Here is a 20092-nt window from a genome sequence, read left to right on the forward strand (position 1 = left end):
ATAATAACTAGTCATTTCAAAAGGTTGGCACCAGCTCACTGAAAATGCTGCAAAATCAACTTGGACGTGTCATTTTGATGTTGTTTCATATCAGCATTCAAAAATGTGGGCACCCACTTTGCTGACAGCTTCTGCATACCCAGCTGCTCATGGATTAGATACCCAGCACATTCCATGAATATCAGTAGTGTCTCAGCAATTGTTTTAGCCAATATTCACTGATCTGCCCAATTCAGACCATGGACATGGTCAATAATTTCACGAATTGACACCGTTTAAGGCCTCCCAGACTTACTGCTTCTTCGATCTCAACATCTCCAAGCAGAAAGCTTGCACACCACTTCTTCACTGTAGAGTATGATGGGCGTTTGTCACTCAATATTTGTATCATACATTCATGGATTTCCTTTGGAGTTTTCTTCTGCAGGAACAGGAACTGGATGACGTCTCGGAGTTCCACACTTGAAAATTCCACACTTTTTCTTCAATCAGTAATTTGAAACAATGTTAAAAAACCAAGCATTACGATACTTCAAACTGGCACTTTGCAAAATAAATTAACACTCTTTTTAGCTATCGTGGCAAAATAATGTTCAGAATTTAGGAAGTTGCTAAGGCTGAGATCTTTTCAGCACCACCCCCACCCCTCGTAGTAGCAACATTCCAGAGCTGAGATTGGGATGTCATAATGCCTCATTCCTCCAATGCCTAAGAGCCAACCTCATCAGTGATGTCACAATGGCTTGATTGTCCTAGACTTGGTCACATAAGAACCATACTGGCTCAGAACGTTAGTTAATCTAGCTCAGCATCCTGTTTCCACAGTGGTCAGAAGGACCTGGAAGAAATCCCCCCCAAAACATTTTACTGGCAGCAGTGGGATTCAAACCCATGCCCTCTCTCTAATCCCAGAATACCCCTTCCACAGAAAAATAATAATAATTACCTGTTTGCACATGCAGATTACCAATTTACTGCAGGGATTACCAATTTACTTCATGGTATACAGTCTGTCCTAGTACTTACTGCAACTTAATAAATGGACCCCATAGTGAGGATAATCATGTCATAGCCAGTACTGGCCCAGTTAACGGCAGGATGATCCCAAAATAAGTGAAGGAAACTCTGGTTATAGTCTTGATTTGTTTTTGGTCTTCAGGATTTGCCCTAAACAGCTGCCCCAACAAACAGGTATCCCAATTAACTGGAATCCACTGTGCATACATGATTTTTTTTTTTTTTTAATTTCCATGACCTGAAAACTCTATATCTGAGGTTTGGTGATAGTTTGTGTATTGCTTAGACTCAGGGTTACAGTTTGTTTGATTTAGTTTCTTTTTTTTTTCTTTTCCTTTCTTCTCTCAGCACATCTTGGAGTATAAATATATAACAATGAGAAATCATAATGACGTGACAGAATTTGTAATTCTTGGATTCCCAGAGTTCCCAGAATTTCAGCTTCCTCTCTTCTCACTCCTCTACATGATGGCTGTGCTGGGGAACCTCCTTGTTATCTACATAATTTGTGCTGATCGACACCTCCACACTCCTATGTATTTCTTCCTAGCCAACTTATCCATGATAGATATCTCTTCCCTTACAGTCACAGTTCCCAAATTATTGACAATCCTCCTGACTCATAGTAATACCATATCTTTCAGTGGATGTATTGTACAAATGTATTGGTTTCTGACTGGTCCTGGGGTAGAATTTCTGCTTCTCACTGCCATGGCTTATGATCGTTATGTCGCAATATGCAACCCACTGCGTTATACTATTATCATGAATGAGAGGGCCTGTGCTTTCCTTGCAGCTTTCTCATGGGTGACTGGTTTCCTGGAGGCAATTCCCCATGCTATTGTTACCTCTCAGTTTTCTTTCTGTGACTCCAATGTGATCAATCATGTTTTTTGTGACCTCACAGCTCTCATGAAACTGTCCTGCACAGACACCGCTGTCATTGAAAACATGACTTTTGTGGCATCGGTGTTTGTAACTTTTACCCCATTTTCCCTAACCTTGACATCCTATGTGTTTATAATCTCCACCATCCTGAAAACCCGATCTACAGAGGGGAAAAGCAAAGCCTTCTCCACCTGTTCCTCCCATCTTACTGTCATCTTTCTGTCATATGGGACATTGTTAGGAGTATATTTGCAAACCATGGTATTGGGTTCTATTAATGGAAACAAATTAGCTATAGTGGTATATATTATTTTGCTCCCACTTTTGAATCCCCTAATTTATAGTCTGAGAAACAAAGAATTAAAAGTGGCCCTTAGGAAAGCTATCCAGAAAAAATCATAATAACCAAACTAATTAATTAATTAATTTTTATTTATTTGTTTCGATGTATTAAGCACCTTTATAAAGAGATACACCCAAGGGGGTGTAAAGCGGGTTTAATTCAACATAAAACTTTCAAGTTTGTTAACAGCATGATAGTAGTAAAAAGACCAAATACAATGAATGAGGTAAAGTCAAAATTAATAAATTGGTTTGAAGAATAGGACTACTATGAAACAGTTCAAAAATATACTTATTAGCAGTTCTGAAAGTCAAGAGAGAGATAATAGATATTAAAAGGAAAACAATTCTATGAAGCATCTAATAAGCACCAATCAGAACATTCAAATAACATAGATCTCTTGTAATGCATTTACATTGGATTCTCGGTGGCTGCTACCATGATCTTTAAAAGTCCCTGATAACCTCTTTGTGTATTGTAAGGGCTACAAAGACCCTATGCCCTAAGAACATAAGAACATAAGAAGTTGCCTCCGCTGGGTCAGACCAGAGGTCCATCGCGCCCAGCGGTCCGCTCTCACGGCGGCCCCTCAGGTCTATGACCTGTGAATTGGTTCCTGACCATGTCTATAATCTACCCCTCAATCCCCTTATCTTTTAGGAACCTATCTAAACTTTCCTTGAACCCCTGTACTGTGCTCTGGCCTATCACAACCTCTGGAAGCGCGTTCCATGTGTCCACCACCCTCTGGGAATAACTTCCTAGCATTTCCTAGAACAATCATTACACTCTCACAGTGCCCAAGATATCATTCACACATACCAGACATGCCTAATACACATCTCACATACATCTCCACTCAGGAATTACCCAATACCTCCTCTCTCCAAAAATGTTTTATTTCCAGAGGCACCTGTCTAACATACATTCAAAGGAAAGAAAATATTATAGACTAGTCTTTAAGCCCGTTACATTAACAGGTGCTAGAGTAGATGTCTGTCTGTCTGGGTATTTTTTTTCTTTGTCTCTCTCTCCTTACATGCTGCCTGTCTGTCATTTTTTCTGTCTGTGAATCTCCCTGTGCCTCCTTCCTATGTCCTTAGTGCCCCTTCCTATGTCCATAGTGCCCCTTTCTATGTCCTTAGTGTCCCCAGTGCCTCCTTCCTCCCCCACCCTCCGATGCTAGCCTGCCTTCCATTGAAAACCCTCCACCCCCTCCATTGCCTCCCATCCCCCTTCCATTGAAACCCCCCATGCCAGCCTACCTGCCTCCCATCCCCCTGAGCAGCATATTTTCATGGAAACCCCCCCCCATGCCATCCTGCGTGCCTGCCTTCCATTGAACCCCCCACCTCCTCTCCAATGCCAGCCTGCCTGCCTCCCATCCCCCTTCCACCGGACACCCCCCCATGCAAGTCTGCCTGCCTCCCATCCCCCTGAGCAGCATGTTTCCATGGAACTCCCCCCCTGGCTGTCTGCCTTCCATTGAACCCCCCCACCCCCCTTCTGATGCCAGTCTGCCTGCCTCCCATTCCCCTTCCACTGAAACTCCCCCCCCGATGCCTGCCTGCCTGCTTGACTCCCCCCCCCCACCGACCCGACCCGACTCGGCACAACCGAAACCCCCATTGACCCTCCCACCGCTACAGGGCTGACAAACCCGGCAGGAGCAGCAGTGTCGCAGGCACACTAAATGCTGCTTTGGGTCTTCTACTGGCCTAATTTCCTCTGCCGCGTCCCTGATGATGTCATCAGGGACGCGGCAGAGGAAATTAGGCTAGTAGAAGACCCGAAGCAGCGTTTAGTGTGCCTGCGACGCTGCTGCTCCTGCCGGGTTTGTCATCCTTGTAGCGATGGGAGGGTCAACGGGGGGTCCAGCTCCGGCGCGTCGCTAGCAGCGGCTTGAATTGAAAAAAAAGGAGACTGAGGGTCAACTGGGGGTCCAGCTCCGGCGCGTCGCTAGCAGCGGCTTGAAAAAAAGGAGACTGTGACGTTAAGCGCACATGCGCAACGGATCAACTTTTGAGTGCGCATGCGCAGCCTAGCATTTTATTATATTAGATATGAAAAATAGACAAGCAAGCCAAACATCTTGATGTCACAAACTAGAACCACATATTACAGAAAAAAAAGATAAAATAAAAGGAAGACTTTTCTCTAACAATCCAAAAGCTTTCTAATGGCTGTCCATAATTCACAGTATGCTGCACAAGAGGAAGAGTAATCTGAATAATCTGAATCTCTAAGGGCCTGATTCTTTGTAGGATACCCGGTCTCAGCAGCCACCAAAGCGGCTTTTGAGAATCACACACGGTCATCCTATTCAAAATCGCTAACCTCACCTAATCATGCCACAGGTGCCGGTTAGAGAATCACATTGCTGAATCTCCCTACTGTGATCAGCTGAGCAGCAGCTGCAGGGAACCCCCCTGAATCCTGAAATCACTGGGAGCATCCTAAGACTCTGATTGGTCAGATACTTATAGCTTTTTCCATGGGAATTTATATAGTTTTGGTCCCATTACCCTCAATGGAAATGCCAATTAGTTCCCCCTGACCTTCAGGGTCAGAGAAATACAAGTTTCCCAATCTTTGAAGTGTCAGTATTTCCATATGAATCATAAATATACTTTTGCAAAAATTGTAAACTAAAGATAACAATCTCATGCAATAATGAGTTCAAAAATAAGTTTCAATGGCACCACTAATCAGATTTGGCTATACACGAAGCAAATCCTGGTGTCCAATATAGGGGCAGAAAGGCTCCAACAAATCTTTATTGTTAGCAAACTATGCCACATGTCCAAAATAAATCCTTTTCAGTACAGTTATATCTTATCTGAGGGGATAAAGCAATCTAATTAAAGAACCTTGGGCTATCCAGGACTCAATTAAAGAGTATGGCCTATACTAAAAGAACATGATGATTGAAAAGAGACAGAACAGAAGTCAGATTGAAACAGTCACAAGACAAATATTGAAAAGTTCAAGGAGAATGAGGCCTGCAAGCCTTGTCTAGCTGACAAATATCCTTGTGCACAATTTATATGAATATGTCCATTCATCTCCCTTGGGATTAACCCTTTCTCTGCTTGCTCACCAGTGTTTCAGTTTGTCAAGCCTAGTACATATATCAAAAAATGTCAACAAATGAAAACAGTTAAAGCTGTCTATACTGTTTGTTATTCTCCATGGCCTCCATACACTTACAGCATCAGAGGCTGAGCTAACTTGCAAGTAAGACTGGCTGCAAGCAGTCTTACTTACACCAAGCTTTTGAGCATTGGGGCCTCAATGTGGATACAAAGCCTTTCTGTAAAGAACAATGAGTAAGTCAAGAGAAACTCCGCTGATGATTCAAAAGTCTATATTTATTTACAGAACAAGCTACTTCACAAAATCAAATGATTGAAACAGCAAGTGAACACAGAGCTGACTTTTCTAACATAAATCTGTAAACACAGAGCACAAAGTTCAGGGCTTCCTCAATGATTCTATCTTTCCTGCATATATAATGTATTTGCATATATAATGTATTTCTTTTTTAAAAAAATAATTTTATTTTTATTCAAGTTTTACATTTTTCAACTTGAATATGGATTAGAATTAAAATACAAGAAGCCATGGATGGTACATATATAATTTCTTCACAATTCAGCAACACTGGAGGGACAAAATAAACTCAGCTTTTACCATATAAAGGGGTCATTTTATAAAACAATTTTTTTACATATAAAGGCTATTTACAATTGGATAATTACTGATATGAAAATCCGTTTGAGCCATAATTATCCAGACACCATATTTATTTTTTTGGAGAATGCATTAGCTTTCCAAGGGGACAAAGTTTTGACAAAGCAGATCATTTTCACATTCTTTCTTTCTTTCTTTATAGATTTTTCAAATTACTAAGTATTCACTTGTACAGAAAGTAAAGTTAGTAAGAATATAGCTTATAAAAAGTATAAATCTCAATTATACCTTTACATAATTTTGTAATAAAAGAAAATCTTTGCAACTAACTCAACTCAAGTCCACAACCTGTGATTCCAAGACTACATACTGGCAAATAAAAATAAGTTTGAAACTACATATACTCCTCTGCCAATTCTGCTATCTGAAATGAGCTGTTAGGTTAATGATTTGTAGTAAAAAGTATTTAAAGTCTTTAGTAAGTTTTTAAATAATGAAGTAGAGAAATTTTTGGATGAATTTCACTGTAGCAATATGAGATTAAATAAAGTAAAGTTAAATAAAAATTTAGTGAAAGGTAGGTAGGATGGGTTCAAGCCAGTGATGTGAACAGGAGCAGATGAAGAGGAATTTCTTCATAAGAAAACCCAAAGTGGATATATAGCTCCACAACCTGAGGCTTGTAACCCATTAAAAATAAAATATCTTCAGTGTCATTTCTGATTTTATCGGTGGTTCTGAATTTTTGATTTGAAAATCTGGTAACTACTAGTTTTTCTAGTATCTTGTATTTTTATGTCATAAGAATATAACAGTTGCCATACTGGGACAGACCAAAAGTCCATCAAGCCCAGTATCCTGTTCCAATAGTGACCAAGCCAGGTCACAAGTTCCTGGAAAAATACTAAGGAGTGAAACATATTTTATGTTATTTATCCTGGGAATAAACAGTGGATATTCCCAAGTCCATGTTAATAATGGCTTTAGGATTTTTGTTTTATGAAATTATCCAAACCTTTTTAAAACCTTGCTAACTTTTTTCACCACTTTCTCCGGCAATTATGTCCAGTGTTTACGTGTGGAGTGAAGAGATACTTTCTCTGACTTATTTTAAATCTATTATTCAGAAGCTTCATCACATGCCCCCTAGTTCTTGTCTTTTTGGAAAGAGTAAACAAGCAATTCATATCTACTCTTTCTACTCCATTCAGTGTTTTATAGACCTCTATCACATCTCCTCTGAGCTGCCTCTTAGAGCTGAAGAGCCATGTCCCTACTAGAGATAACACTCTCAATTTGGTTGATGAACTACAGTGAGCAGAACAGGGATTAGGAATAATGGTCATTGTATTCTAGAGTACTTGCTATCATGGTCAGGGTTTCAATGTGTTTTCATGATGGCTTTTCTCAGAGCCAGTTTTAACTCTTTGCTTCTCAAGCTATAAATCACAGGGTTTAAGAGTGGGAGAGTGACTATATACATTGCAATCGGTAACTTGTTTTGATCTACGGAATCCATTGAGCCAGGAGTCATATATACTCCTATCATAGTCCCATATGCCAGAAGAATGACTGTAAAGTGAGAGGAGCAGGTGGAGAAGGCCTTGCTTTTGCCCTTTGAAGAGCGGATTTTCAAGATAGTAGAAATGATAAACATATAGGATGTAAGGGTAAGGAGAAATGGAACGAAGACTGTAAAGAACCCTGCTATATAATTCATAGTTTGAAGTACTGAAGTATCTGAGCTGGAAAGTTTCACCACTGCTGTAATTTCACAGAAGAAGTGGTTTATTACATTGGAGTCACAGAAAGGAAACTGGGATACAATTATACTATGTGGCAATGTTTCTACAAAACCTGCTATCCATGAGGCAGCTGCCAGAGAAGCACACACTCTCTTATTCATGATGTTGAGGTAACGCAAGGGATTGCATATTGCAATATAACGGTCATATGCCATGGCAGAGAGAAGAGTAAATTCTGTAGCTACACACACACTATAGTAGTACATCTGTAGAATACATCCCACAAAAGAAATATTATAGTTCTTTACCAGCAAAATTACCAACACTTTTGGAACAATGGAAGTCATAAAGCAGATATCTAAGGCAGATAAGTTGGCCAGGAAGAAATACATGGGAATGTGAAGGTGTCGATCAACACACACTATGCAGATAACAAGGAGGTTCCCCAGCACAGCCATCAGGTAGAGGAGTGAGAAAAGAGTGAAGAGAGGGAGCTGCAGCTCTGGAAACTCTGGGAATCCAAGAATCAGGAATTCTGTCACACTGGTATGATTCACCATTTCACTGGTTTTAAGCTTCAAGGAGGAAGAAGAGGCAGAATGAATCAAAATGGATCAAAATTAGGAACAAATCTGGCCAAATACAAATATTATAGCATACTCTAAAAACACTGATGCAATAATCCAGATCAACTAGGATCAAATGCAAGTAAAATGTGTCTTTTATTATTTTATAGGCCAGCTTTAACAGTATCACTGAGCTGGCTGAGTTGTGATTGACAATGAATATAAGCTTCAATTTCATTATTTTTACAATACCATCTAGGCAGAAGGAGGAGAAGTTCATTGAAACCAGCAATATAAAAAGAGTTCAAAGAAAGGATTTCATATTGGTGTCTTATCAATATCTGGTATCTGATATCTGGTCTGACCATTTTACTTATTATTTCCAGCTATTCTAGTCTTATCATAAATCTAAAACATGCCCAATTATAAAAAGAGAACATCACACAAGAGGCTATATTAATCCAAAAGAATTCTGGTCACAATACGAATTTCAAACAGAGATAGATGAAGGAATCGATTTTGGGGATCACTGGACGACAACCAGCACATCCATTTTAGATAAAATCGCCCCTATACATAATAGCAAAAGCAATTCAAATAAATATAACAAATGGTTTGACATCGAACTTCTAAAAATGAAACAACTAGCTAGACGACCGGAAAGAACTTGGAAAAAAACAGGAGAACTAGCCGACCGTAACAACTGGAGAGCTAACATAAAAATCTACAAACAAATGTTAAAAGACAAACGTAAAGCATTCTACTCCACTAAAATCAACTCATCTTGTAATGGTTCACAAGGAATCAATACAAAAGAGCTATTCAACCTGATCACAAATTTATTTGACACCACTCGCTACACCTCACCCACACACAACATTAAACTACCCTCTGCAAATGACTTAGCTCTGTACTTCGATTCTAAAATTAAGAACCTTAGAATCCATTGTTCAACAAACGACTCTTGTGATCATCAAATAGTGAACACCCAAGGAAATGATATACCGGCAGACATGATCTGGAGCTCCTTTCAGGATTTAGAGTGGAATGATTATATCAGATTATATAACAAATACTCTAGATCCTATTGCGTTCTGGACTCATGCCCCCCAGAAATTATAAAAGCAGCACTTTTAAAATTTAAATTATCACTGATGCAATACTTGGCTTACAACCTAAACAATGGGAAGTTCCTCTCTAATAATGGTCACATTATTATAACCCCAATTCTAAAAAATCGTAAAGTATCCTCAGCCCTAATATCCAACTATAGCTTCCATTCCATTTATTATAAAAATTATGGAGGGATTGGTTCACACCCAACTGATGGGTTATCTTGATCAATTCTCTCTCCTCAATCTGGTTTTAGGCCATTATTCAGTACGGAGACAGTAATTGCGGCTATCTTAGACAATTTGCACCTACTGTTTAGTAAAGGCCTTAATGCCCTAATAATGCAATTCGATATGAGTTCTGCCTTTGATCTAGTGGACCACATGAAACGGCTGCAATGCCTAGATGCCATTGGTATCCGGGATAAGGTGCTGAACTGGTTCCGTGGCTTCCTTATATCCCGCACCTATCAGGTTCGTTTTAATTATGAGCTTTCCGACACCTGGAGCAATCCATCCGGTGTGCCCCAAGGCTCTCCACTATCCCCATTGCTCTTCAATGTCTACATGTCCTCACTGGGCACGAAGCTAACCCAGCTGGGGATAAAACTATTTAGTTATACAGATGATTTTATGATTATCATCCCATTCACTAATTCTGTCTCCGAAACTATTCCCAAAGCTTCAGAAGCTATAAACATGATGGAACAATGGATGACAAACTTTAAGCTCAAACTTAATTCAGATAAAATGACTTTTTCATTGCTTCACCACATCCACTTGACATTAAATCACCCCTCTGTTACCCTATCCAGCCCTCCATAAAGATACTAGGTGTAACTCTGGATCAATGCCTAACCATGAAAGACCAAGTAGATTCCTTAATCAGAAAGGGATTTTTCATTCTCTGGAAACTCAGATCCCTTAAAGCTTATTTTGTTACATCGGTTTTTAGAATCCTAGTCCAATCCCTCGTACTAAGCCTGCTTGACAACTGTAACATCGCCTATTTGGCAATTTCCCCAAAAAATATGCGACGCCTACAACTGTTGCAGAATGCAGCAGTCAGACTAATCTTTGGACTAAAAAAATTTGACCATGTGACGCCCTACTACCGGCAGCTACATTGGCTGCCGATGAAGGCACGCGTAAAGTTCAAATTTGCCTGTTTCTGCTTTAAAGCATTACACGGACTTGCCCCCAAATACATTACTGACCTTTTCGCCTTCTCAACCAACAGACACAAGAGAAGTTCACATTCCAACTTCGTTTCCCCCCCCCAGTGAGAGGTTGCAAATTGAAAAAACACCATGAATTCCTTCTCTCACACCAAGCAGCATCATGGGGTAAAGACCTAGAACAATTACTTTCGCCCTCTACTTATGAGGAATTTAGGAAACGTCTAAAAACACACCTGTTCCTAAAACATCTTGACAACTGATCCACTTATCTCTTTCCTCTCAATAGCGACCTACTGTCCTTTTGATCACTTTTGTCCTCAACAATGAATTTCCTGTCTAATTACTTCTCTTTCTTCTTCCCCTCTTGAAGTCAGTCAATTTGTACCTTTGCTTAATCTTATGTAAACCGCATAGAACTTCACGGTATTGCGGTATATAAGCTGTTATTATTATTATTATCAATAGGGTCATTGATTGTTATAAATATAAGAATTCATATTTTGTAAGTTCTATCTCTGAAACTACCGTGTTTCCCTCAAAATAAGACAGTGTCATATTAATTTTGGGCCCACAAAACGCACTGGGGCTTATTTTCGGGGTAGGTCTTATTTTTTCATGTACAATGGTCATCTCTCCCTTCCTCTCCTTCACCCCAATTCTTTCTCTTTCCTTTCCCTCCCCCACATGTGCAGCATCTTTCCTCCTCTCTTACCCATCCTCTTGTGCCTTCCCTCTGCAGCATCTTTCTATCCCTCTTTCTCTCCCATCCTCCTGTACGGCAGAACCCTTGTACTATGCATCACATATTTCTATCCCTCCCTCCCTCCCATCCCTCGTGCAGCAGAACCCTTGCATTACATTACATTACATTACATTACATTACGGATTTCTATTCCGCCTATACCTTGCAGTTCAAGGCGGATTACAAACGATTTGACTGGACATTTCCAGAGATGATCACATTACAGAGGATTTTACTGGACATTTTCCAGTGAGGATACAAATTTTTTTTTTTTTTTTTTTTTTTTTTTTTTCTTGGGGATCTTATGGGTTGGATAGAAAACTGAACAGTGCCTAGCAGTGTGATATTAGCAAATGGAAATGGAACACAGTTAGAGTAGGCAAGATTACAATCTTTTTATGGTCTGTTTATATGAAGGGTGATTAGGTGTGATATTTGGGGGAGGATTGTCTGGTGGTAGATGAGTTCAGTCGAGGTAGGTGAATTTTCTGGAGGTAGGTGAACTTGGCTGGAGGTAGGTGAAGTGGTTTAAGGTTTTTGGATGAATTTTTTAAAAAGCAGGGTTTTGATTTCTTTACGGAATGTTTTGAAGTCGTCCGATGTTGTCAGCAGGTTGGAGATGAAATGGTTGAGTTTTGCTGCTTGTGTTGCCAGAAGGTTGTCAAACATTTTCTTGCGTTGTGTGCCTTTGAGTGGAGGGAAGGCAAAAGGATTTGGGGTTCTTCTTTGTCTTGTGGTGGAGATCTGGTTTAAGCGATTGTTTAGGTAGGATGGGGAAGAGCCTTGTATTGCTTTGAATAATAGGCAAAGGAATTTGAATTGAATTCGTGCTTGTATGGGTAGCCAGTGGGAGTCTAAGAAGGCGGTTGTTATGTGATCATATTTTCTAAGTGAGTAGATCAGTCTGAGGGCGGTGTTTTGTATGGTCTGGAGTTGCTTTATCATAATGGCTGGACAAGGAAGATATAGGGAGTTGCAATAGTCCAGCAGACCTAAGACTAGGGATTGTACGACTAGTCTGAATTGTGTTTGGTTGAAGAATTTTCTGATTTTGCGTAGGTTTCTCATGGTTAGGAAAGCTTTCTGGGTCGTCTTGTTGATTTGGGACTGCATTGTGCAACATCTGTCTATGGTGACTCCTAGTAGTTTTAGTTCGGGTTGTATTGGGTATTTGGTATTTTTGATTGTCAGTTCTGTGATGGTAGGAGATTTGGCTTTTTCGAGCAGGAGGAATTTTGTTTTTTCTGAGTTTAGTTTTAGTTTATGATCCATCATCCATTTTTCTACTGTATCTAGGGTTGTTTCCAGTTTTGCGGTGGTGGTGGGCTCTGAAGGGTCGAAGGGGAGGAGTATGGTGATGTCGTCTGCGTAGCTAAAGGATGTGACATTTAGGTTATCTAAGGTGGCTCCTAGGGAGGAGATAAAGAGGTTGAAGAGTGTAGGTGAGAGAGGTGATCCTTGTGGAACTCCGCAGGGATTTGCCCATGGCTCTGATTTGATATCATTGTATTTTACCCTATAGGTTCTTGATTTGAGGAACCCTTGAAACCAGTTGTAAACTTTGCCAGAGATCCCTATGGCGTCGAGTATCTGTAGTAATATGGTGTGGTCAACTAGGTCAAATGCAGCAGAGAGGTCAAGTTGTATTAGTATCATCTTTTTTCCTTTACTGATGTGTTGCCGGGCTGTATCTAGAAGAGAGACAAGTAGTGTTTCTGTACTATGGTTGGTTCGAAATCCTGATTGTGAGGGGTGGAGTAGGTTATGTTTTTCCAGGTAGATTGTGAGGTATTGTGTGACTAGGCCTTCTATTATTTTGACGTATATTGGAATTGAAGCGATAGGTCTGTAGTTGGAGGGGCTATCTATTGGGCCTTTGTGATCTTTCATGATTGGGGTGATTAAGATCTCTCCTAAGTCCTGTGGGAATTGGCCTTCTGTTAGTGTGGTTTGAATCCATAACATAAAGTTGGTTTTGAATGTGGTGGAGGCGTTTGATAACAGGTAGGTGGGGCAATTATTTAGTTCGCTGGGGGCATGGCTGTATTTGTTGTAGAGTCGGTTCATATCCGACCAAAGTAGGATTGGGAAGTTGGACCAGCTTCTGTCTGCTACGATGGCTTCGCCTGTTATTGGGTTTGTTGTTATCTTTTCGAGATGGGTGGGTGTATCGATGAATGCGGTTCTGATATTGGTGATTTTGTTTTTGAAGTAGTCTGCTAGGTGGATGGCTGTCGGTGGGTGGGTACCTTGAGTGGCAAGATAAGGTTTAGTATCAGTGAGGTTCTTTACTAGGTTGAATAGCTTTTTTGTGTCTGGGATTTTTGTGCCTATCATTTTGGAGTAGTAGGCTTTCCGTTTTTCCTTGAGTTTGGTTTTATATTGGTTAATTTGATTTCTCCATGCAGTTTTAGTGTGTTTTAAGCTCTTATTTTTTTTCCAGTCTCTCTCTAGTTGTCTGCAGAGCTTTTTTGATTGGAGGAGTTCGGAGTCGAACCATTTATCAGAAGGTCTGCATATTTTAAATTTTAATTTTTCTGGGGCTAGTTCATTCAGGATGGTTTCGCTTATGGTTCGCACAGCTTCTATTCCTCTGTTCCATTCAGTAGAACCCTTGAGCTTTCCCCTCCCACCCCTGCCACATAGCTGACTCTCTCATCCTTCCATCTCTCCCTCCCATCTGAACCCTGCTGACCGCAAGACCTACATACCTCCCTCCAAAGAGTAGTGTCAGCAGCACTCTAAACAGACTGCTTTGTGGCCTTCTCCCACCAGGGCCTTCTGTGAGCCATGTTGCTGATGATATCATCAATGATATGGCAGAGGGAATGACCCTGTGGGAGAAGGCCATGAAGCAGCCTGATTAGAGTGCTGACGCTGCTCTGTGGAGGGAGGTATGTAGGTATCATGGTCAGAGGATCGGCGGGGTTCGGACGGGAGGGAGAGATGAAAAGATGGAAGGGTCAGCGGGTGTTCGGCTGTGCAGCGGGGGTGGAGGCAGGGGTTGGGGTGAGGGGAAGCGCTGCTGCCTGTGAATCCAGGGATTAAGGCTTATTTTAGGGGTAGAGCTTATATTAAGACCTACCCTGAAAATCATGCTAGGGTTTATTGTCGGGGAAACACAGTATGCATTCTTTGTGAATTGTTTTTCTTTGAATTTGAAATGGATAAGTATTTTCAGTTTATTTAGTGTAATGTAAGTGCCAGAATCTAGACAAAATGAACACATATTTAAATCTTGCCAGCTAATATTTGGTCTCTAGATTTAAGTAAAATTTGAGCCAAATATTATGCTAAAATGTTTGCCTCTCTTTCTTTCCAAACAGGAACACACACATATGGCAGCCAAAAATCCTGCACTTGATCCCAACATCCTTCTCTTTTGCCTAGTGCTAAACAGTTGCCCCTTAAACAGCTTCCTAATCCATTTTATAAAATCAGTATTTCCCTAAGTTCCCTCCCCATTTTTCTTCCCTTTCCCATCTGATTCCTTCTCATCAGAACTTTTCAGATCACAATGACTGAGTTTCAGTAGGAAATAACTGGATAGGAGAGGCTTGTTATCTCCTGATTATCTCCCACTGAGTAGGTGATCCTTCAACTTTCAGTGGCACATTACAAGATCATGCAGCTGAAAATCCGAGAATACCAGCATAGCATTACTTTGTGCTAGCGCAATTTTGGGACAGTGTTAGCATAAAAAGTCATTCCTAAGTTAGCTAGATAGCACTCCAGGTACTGTTATTGAATATAATCATACCTGGTAATGGCCATTGGCCACTAAGGGCCAGATTCTATATACAGTATAGCATTCATAAAATCAGCACCAACTAGAACTACGCATAGCGTGAATCTACAATGTATGCATACTTAGGGCACTAGGGCCTTAACGCATGGAATAGTGCGTGCTAAATTGCCACGCGTGCTAGCTGCTACCGCCTCCTTTTGAGTAGATGGTAGATTTTTGGCTAGCACGCACTATAGCATACGCTAATCCGGTGCATGCACTAAAATGCTTAGCGCACCTTCGTAAAAGGAGCCTTAATGTCTATGTGCATCATATAACTAGGAACACCCATTTAGGCCAGCTAAAATGAGGCCTAAATGCCTGAAACTAAATTAAGTGTGGATTGAATATATTCTATAACAAGGTGTATAAATTTTAGGAATACCTGCGATCCTCCCACGATCTGCCCATGCCTCATTTTTAAATTTACACACTGGGGGGTGTGGCTTAGAGTGTGCACAAGATGGAGGTGTAGTTACGTTGCTCCGCTCCCCCAGGCAAAAGATTTCTTATATCGGACGAAGTTGATATAAGATCCGAAGATGGCTGCTGCGAGGCAGACGAAACTTGAGATGGCTTTTGTGGGCACGGCGAAGCGCGTCAAACATGATCATGTGACACCGGCAAAGACTGCACTCCCGGATGAAGAAGAAATTGATAAGAAGGAAGTGATGACAGCATTGGATAAAATACAAAAAATGCTACAAAAGAACACAGAGTATATTCAGGAAGTAAAGGAAGCGGTTGTCAGTATAAATAAGCAGTTGGAACTTGCAAACCAGAGAGTAACTACACTGGAACATAAAATGGAACAGCTGGAATTAACGGCGGTTCAGTTTAAATCTGAAAGTAAAATCATATCAGAGATACAAAAACAGCTGGAAAACTATGAGAACCGTGGACGTCGGAAGAACATAAAAATCATTGGGCTGGTGGAAAATTTGGAGGGAGATAAACCCATAAAGTTTTTGGAGTCTTTATTACCAAAGATATTTCAACTGAGCTCAAAACAACCTATTGAAATTTAACGGGCTCACAGAATTCCGTTCCAACGGTTAGAAAATCAGTCAAAGCCCAGACCGCTTATCTTTAAACTATTAAGGTTTCAGCAAGCCTTTGAGATACTGAAATTGGCAAAAGCGGACAAAAACTTGAATTATAAGGGCTCAAAATTACTCTTTCTGCCTGATTTCGCAAAGAATACTGCAACTTTGAGACAACAATTTCTTCAGTTAAGACCACAGCTAAAAGAGAAAGGTTACAAGTATGAATTATACTTCCCTGCAAAAATGAGGATATCGTATGGGAGTAAATCACTGTATTTTGAAAATCCATTGAAGTTGAAAGACTTTTTGAATAATTCTGAACCAATGACTATGTAATGAGAGAAAAGGTTTAGAAAGGAAAACATAGTTAATAAGAGTGGTTTATAATAGAAAGGCTGAAATTGACTGGATGGAATGCTAATGATTTGTGAGAATGGATTAATTCTTTTATTTTAGGTGATGTGTAATCTGTATTTGAAAGTCTAAATATAAGTATAATTGTAAGTGCAGACTTATAAATAAATTAAAGGGAATATAGTTAATATGATGTGAAAATGGAAGAAGGGAGGAATCTATATATATAAAATCGGAGGTATGTATGTGTGTATGTATGTATGTGTGTGTGTATGTGCCGCGATCACGCAAAAACGGCTTGACCGATTTGAACGAAACTTGGTATGCAGATCCCTCACTACCTGGGGTGATATGTTCTGGGGGGTCTCGCGGCCCACCTGCACACGTGGGCGGAGCTACAAACAGAAATTCACATTTCACCCATTCATGTAATGGAAAAAATGTAAAAAGCTGCCATTCTCACAGTAATTCAAAAACAGCTTGACCGATTTGAACGAAACTTGGTATGCAGATCCCTCACTACCTGGGGTGATATGTTCTGGGGGGTCTCGCGGCCCACCTGCACACGTGGGCGGAGCTTCAAACAGAAATTCACATTTCACCCATTCATGTCAATGGAAAAAATGTAAACAGCTGCCATTCTCACAGTAATTCCAACTATAAAACACTTTCTATGACACTATAACCACTAGGAACATCATTTCTATTCTATCACGGACACCATACATATAGAGTTTGTATGTTCTAACTGTGTTTGTAACTGTTTCCTTCATGCACCCCAGTTCATAATGTTATTACATTACATGAGTACTCACATATCCTGAACTAGGAACACAGGTTCCATTCTGAACCGGGAACAAACTGCATGGAGTGTCTTTTCAACCTGAGTTTCCACATATTGAGTTGTTTAAATCAATATTGAAACTTTTGGATGCCACTTATTCCAACAGATCTTCCTTTTCAGTTTAAGAGATTGCAAATTCCAGTGAGACTTGCATTCTCTATCACAATCAACAAATCACAGGGACAGACTATTACATACTGTGGAGTGGATTTAAGATCCCCCTGTTTTTCCCATGGACAACTCTATGTTGCTTGATCAAGGATGGGTTCACCCAAGAATTTATATGTTCTTGCTCCTGGAGGTGAAACTAAAATTGTTGTTTATAATCAAGGTTTGTGTTAGTTGTATTGTATTCATTTTGTCAAATATTTCACATTATAATTTGATTATTGTACTTTTTATAAAGCTGTAAAAAAATAATTTCATTCACCACTATAAAGTATCTTTATTTCAATCCATTTACTGTGTTATTGCTATAATTAAATACCCGTGCAATGCCGGGGCATCAGCTAGTATATACTAAACTTAAGGAAGCTCTTATATAAGATACTAGCTGATGCCCCGGCGTTGCACGGGTATTTAATGATAGCAATAACACAGTAAATGGATTGAAATAAAGATACTGTATAGTGGTGAATGAAATTATTTTTTTACAGCTTTATAAAAAGTACAATATTCAAATTATAATGTGAAATATTTGACAAAATGAATACAATACAACTAACACAAACCTTGATTATAAACAACAATTTTAGTTTCACCTCCAGGAGCAAGAACATATAAATTCTTGGGTGAACCCACCCTTGATCAAGCAACATAGAGTTGTCCATAGGAAAAACAGGGGGATCTTAAATCCACTCCACAGTATGTAATAGTCTGTCCCTGTGATTTGTTGATTGTGATAGAGAATGCAAGTCTCACTGGAATTTGCAATCTCTTAAACTGAAAAGGAAGATCTGTTGGAATAAGTGGCATCCAAAAGTTTCAGTATTGATTTAAATATCTCAATATGTGGAAACTCAGGTTGAAAAGAAACTCCAAGCAGTTTTTCCCCAGTTCAGAATGGAACCTGTGTTCCTAGTTCAGCATATGTGAGTACTCATGTAATGTAATAACATTATGAACTGGGGTGCATGAAGGAAACAGTTACAAACATAGTTAGAACATACAAACTCTATATGTATGGTGTCCGTGGTAGAATAGAAACGATGTCCCTAGTGGTTATAGTGTCATAGAAAGTGTTTTATAGTTGGAATTACTGTGAGAATGGCAGCTTTTTACATTTTTTCAATTGACATGAATGGGTGAAATCAGATTTTCTGTTTGTAGCTCCGCCCACATGTGCAGGTGGGCCGCGAGACCCCCAGAACATATCACCCCAGGTAGTGAGGGATCTGCATACCAAGTTTCGTTCAAATCGGTCAAGCCGTTTTTGAATTACTGTGAGAATGGCAGGTTTTTACATTTTTTCCATTGACATGAATGGGTGAAATCCGATTTTCTGTTTGTAGCTCCGCCCACGTGTGCAGGTGGGCCGCGAGACCCCACAGAACATATCATCCCAGGTAGTGAGGGATCTGCATACCAAGTTTCGTTCAAATCGGTCAAGCTGTTTTTGCGTGATCGCGGCACATACACACACACATACATACACACATACATACCTCCGATTTTATATATATATAGATGTGGAGTTTTAAAATGTTCATCTATGAGGATGATTACAACAAATGAATGAACTTTAAATGAAATGGAAGAAAATTTATATAAATGGAGGGTTAACAGATGAAAATTCTAGATATTTAATAATAATAAATAAATGATTAATATATATCATATTAGTATTTAATATATGGGAATTCTAGGAAGTTTTAATGAGAATTTACTTAAGGGTAAAGGTGGAGGGATATCTTATGGATGATAATGAGATTAAATATTTATAGATATGTTTATGTGGCCATATTGGAAAATGGGATATAAAAAATTATTTAATTAAATTGAAATATAAGGTCATTTTGGAGTTTAATTTTATGACATGGTGTTAAGATATAAGAATAAGTAAAATACATTTATAAATGGGAATTATTATATAAATGCCTGGGGGGGGTGTTGTGGTTGCATATCCTATGCGTGTTTCAAGTTTATCCATATTGAAGGGAGGGGAGGGTGGGGTGTGGGGAGGGGGGTTATTTAAGAGTAAGGGAAAAGAGAATTTGTTTGATAGGGGGAATTATATCATATTTTTTATTTTATGAATGTTATAGAAATGATGGTGTCTAATCAATTTCATTTATATAAGTCAGAGTGTCAATGCTGGAATTTTAATGAACTGAAAGATGGAGACTAAGTTCTATTCTCTAAATGTCAATGGCCTGAATCACCAAATTAAAAAGAAAAAAATGTTAAATTTCCTTAAAAAGCAACAGGCGGATGTATATTTCATCCAAGAGACCCATCTGTCAACAATAGAATCTAAAAAGCTGGAAGGTGGTTGGATTTCAAAAGTATTTTTTGCTCCAGCAAATGGGAAGAAGACTGGAGTGGCCATTTTAATTAATAAAAAATGTATAGCTGATTTTAAAATGATAGCAATGGATCCTTTAGGAAGGTGGGTACATATTGAAATGAGCATGGGAAATAATACCCTGGATTTGTTTAACATCTATGCTCCTAATACGAATCAGATGGAATTTTTTAAGAACCTACAACAAATTTTACTACCACTGGATACTTCTAATTTAGTGGTGGCTGGAGATTTCAATGCTGTAATGGAT

At 39.5% G+C, this 20092-nt stretch overlaps 2 protein-coding genes across 2 annotated transcripts in view; one reads left to right on the forward strand and one right to left on the reverse strand.

Annotated features, from left to right (window-relative positions):
• The window catches only part of LOC117349731 (olfactory receptor 1J2-like), a 32039-nt gene extending 24781 nt beyond the window's left edge, over positions 1 to 7258 (forward strand). The window contains exons 3-4 of the mRNA XM_033923323.1: positions 1366 to 2166; positions 7163 to 7258. Of these exons, the coding sequence (XP_033779214.1) occupies positions 1366 to 2166; positions 7163 to 7258 (897 nt within the window). The remainder of the gene's footprint in view (positions 1 to 1365; positions 2167 to 7162) is intronic.
• A 64-nt stretch (positions 7259 to 7322) lies between these two features.
• Positions 7323 to 8246, reverse strand: LOC117349732 (olfactory receptor 5V1-like). The gene has a single exon (XM_033923324.1). It carries the CDS (start codon positions 8244 to 8246, stop codon positions 7323 to 7325), a length of 924 nt encoding a protein of 307 aa, XP_033779215.1.
• Between the last annotated feature and the right edge of the window lie 11846 nt (positions 8247 to 20092).

This window comes from Geotrypetes seraphini, chromosome 16, assembly GCF_902459505.1.
Source record: "Geotrypetes seraphini chromosome 16, aGeoSer1.1, whole genome shotgun sequence".
Taxonomy (NCBI): domain Eukaryota; kingdom Metazoa; phylum Chordata; class Amphibia; order Gymnophiona; family Dermophiidae; genus Geotrypetes; species Geotrypetes seraphini.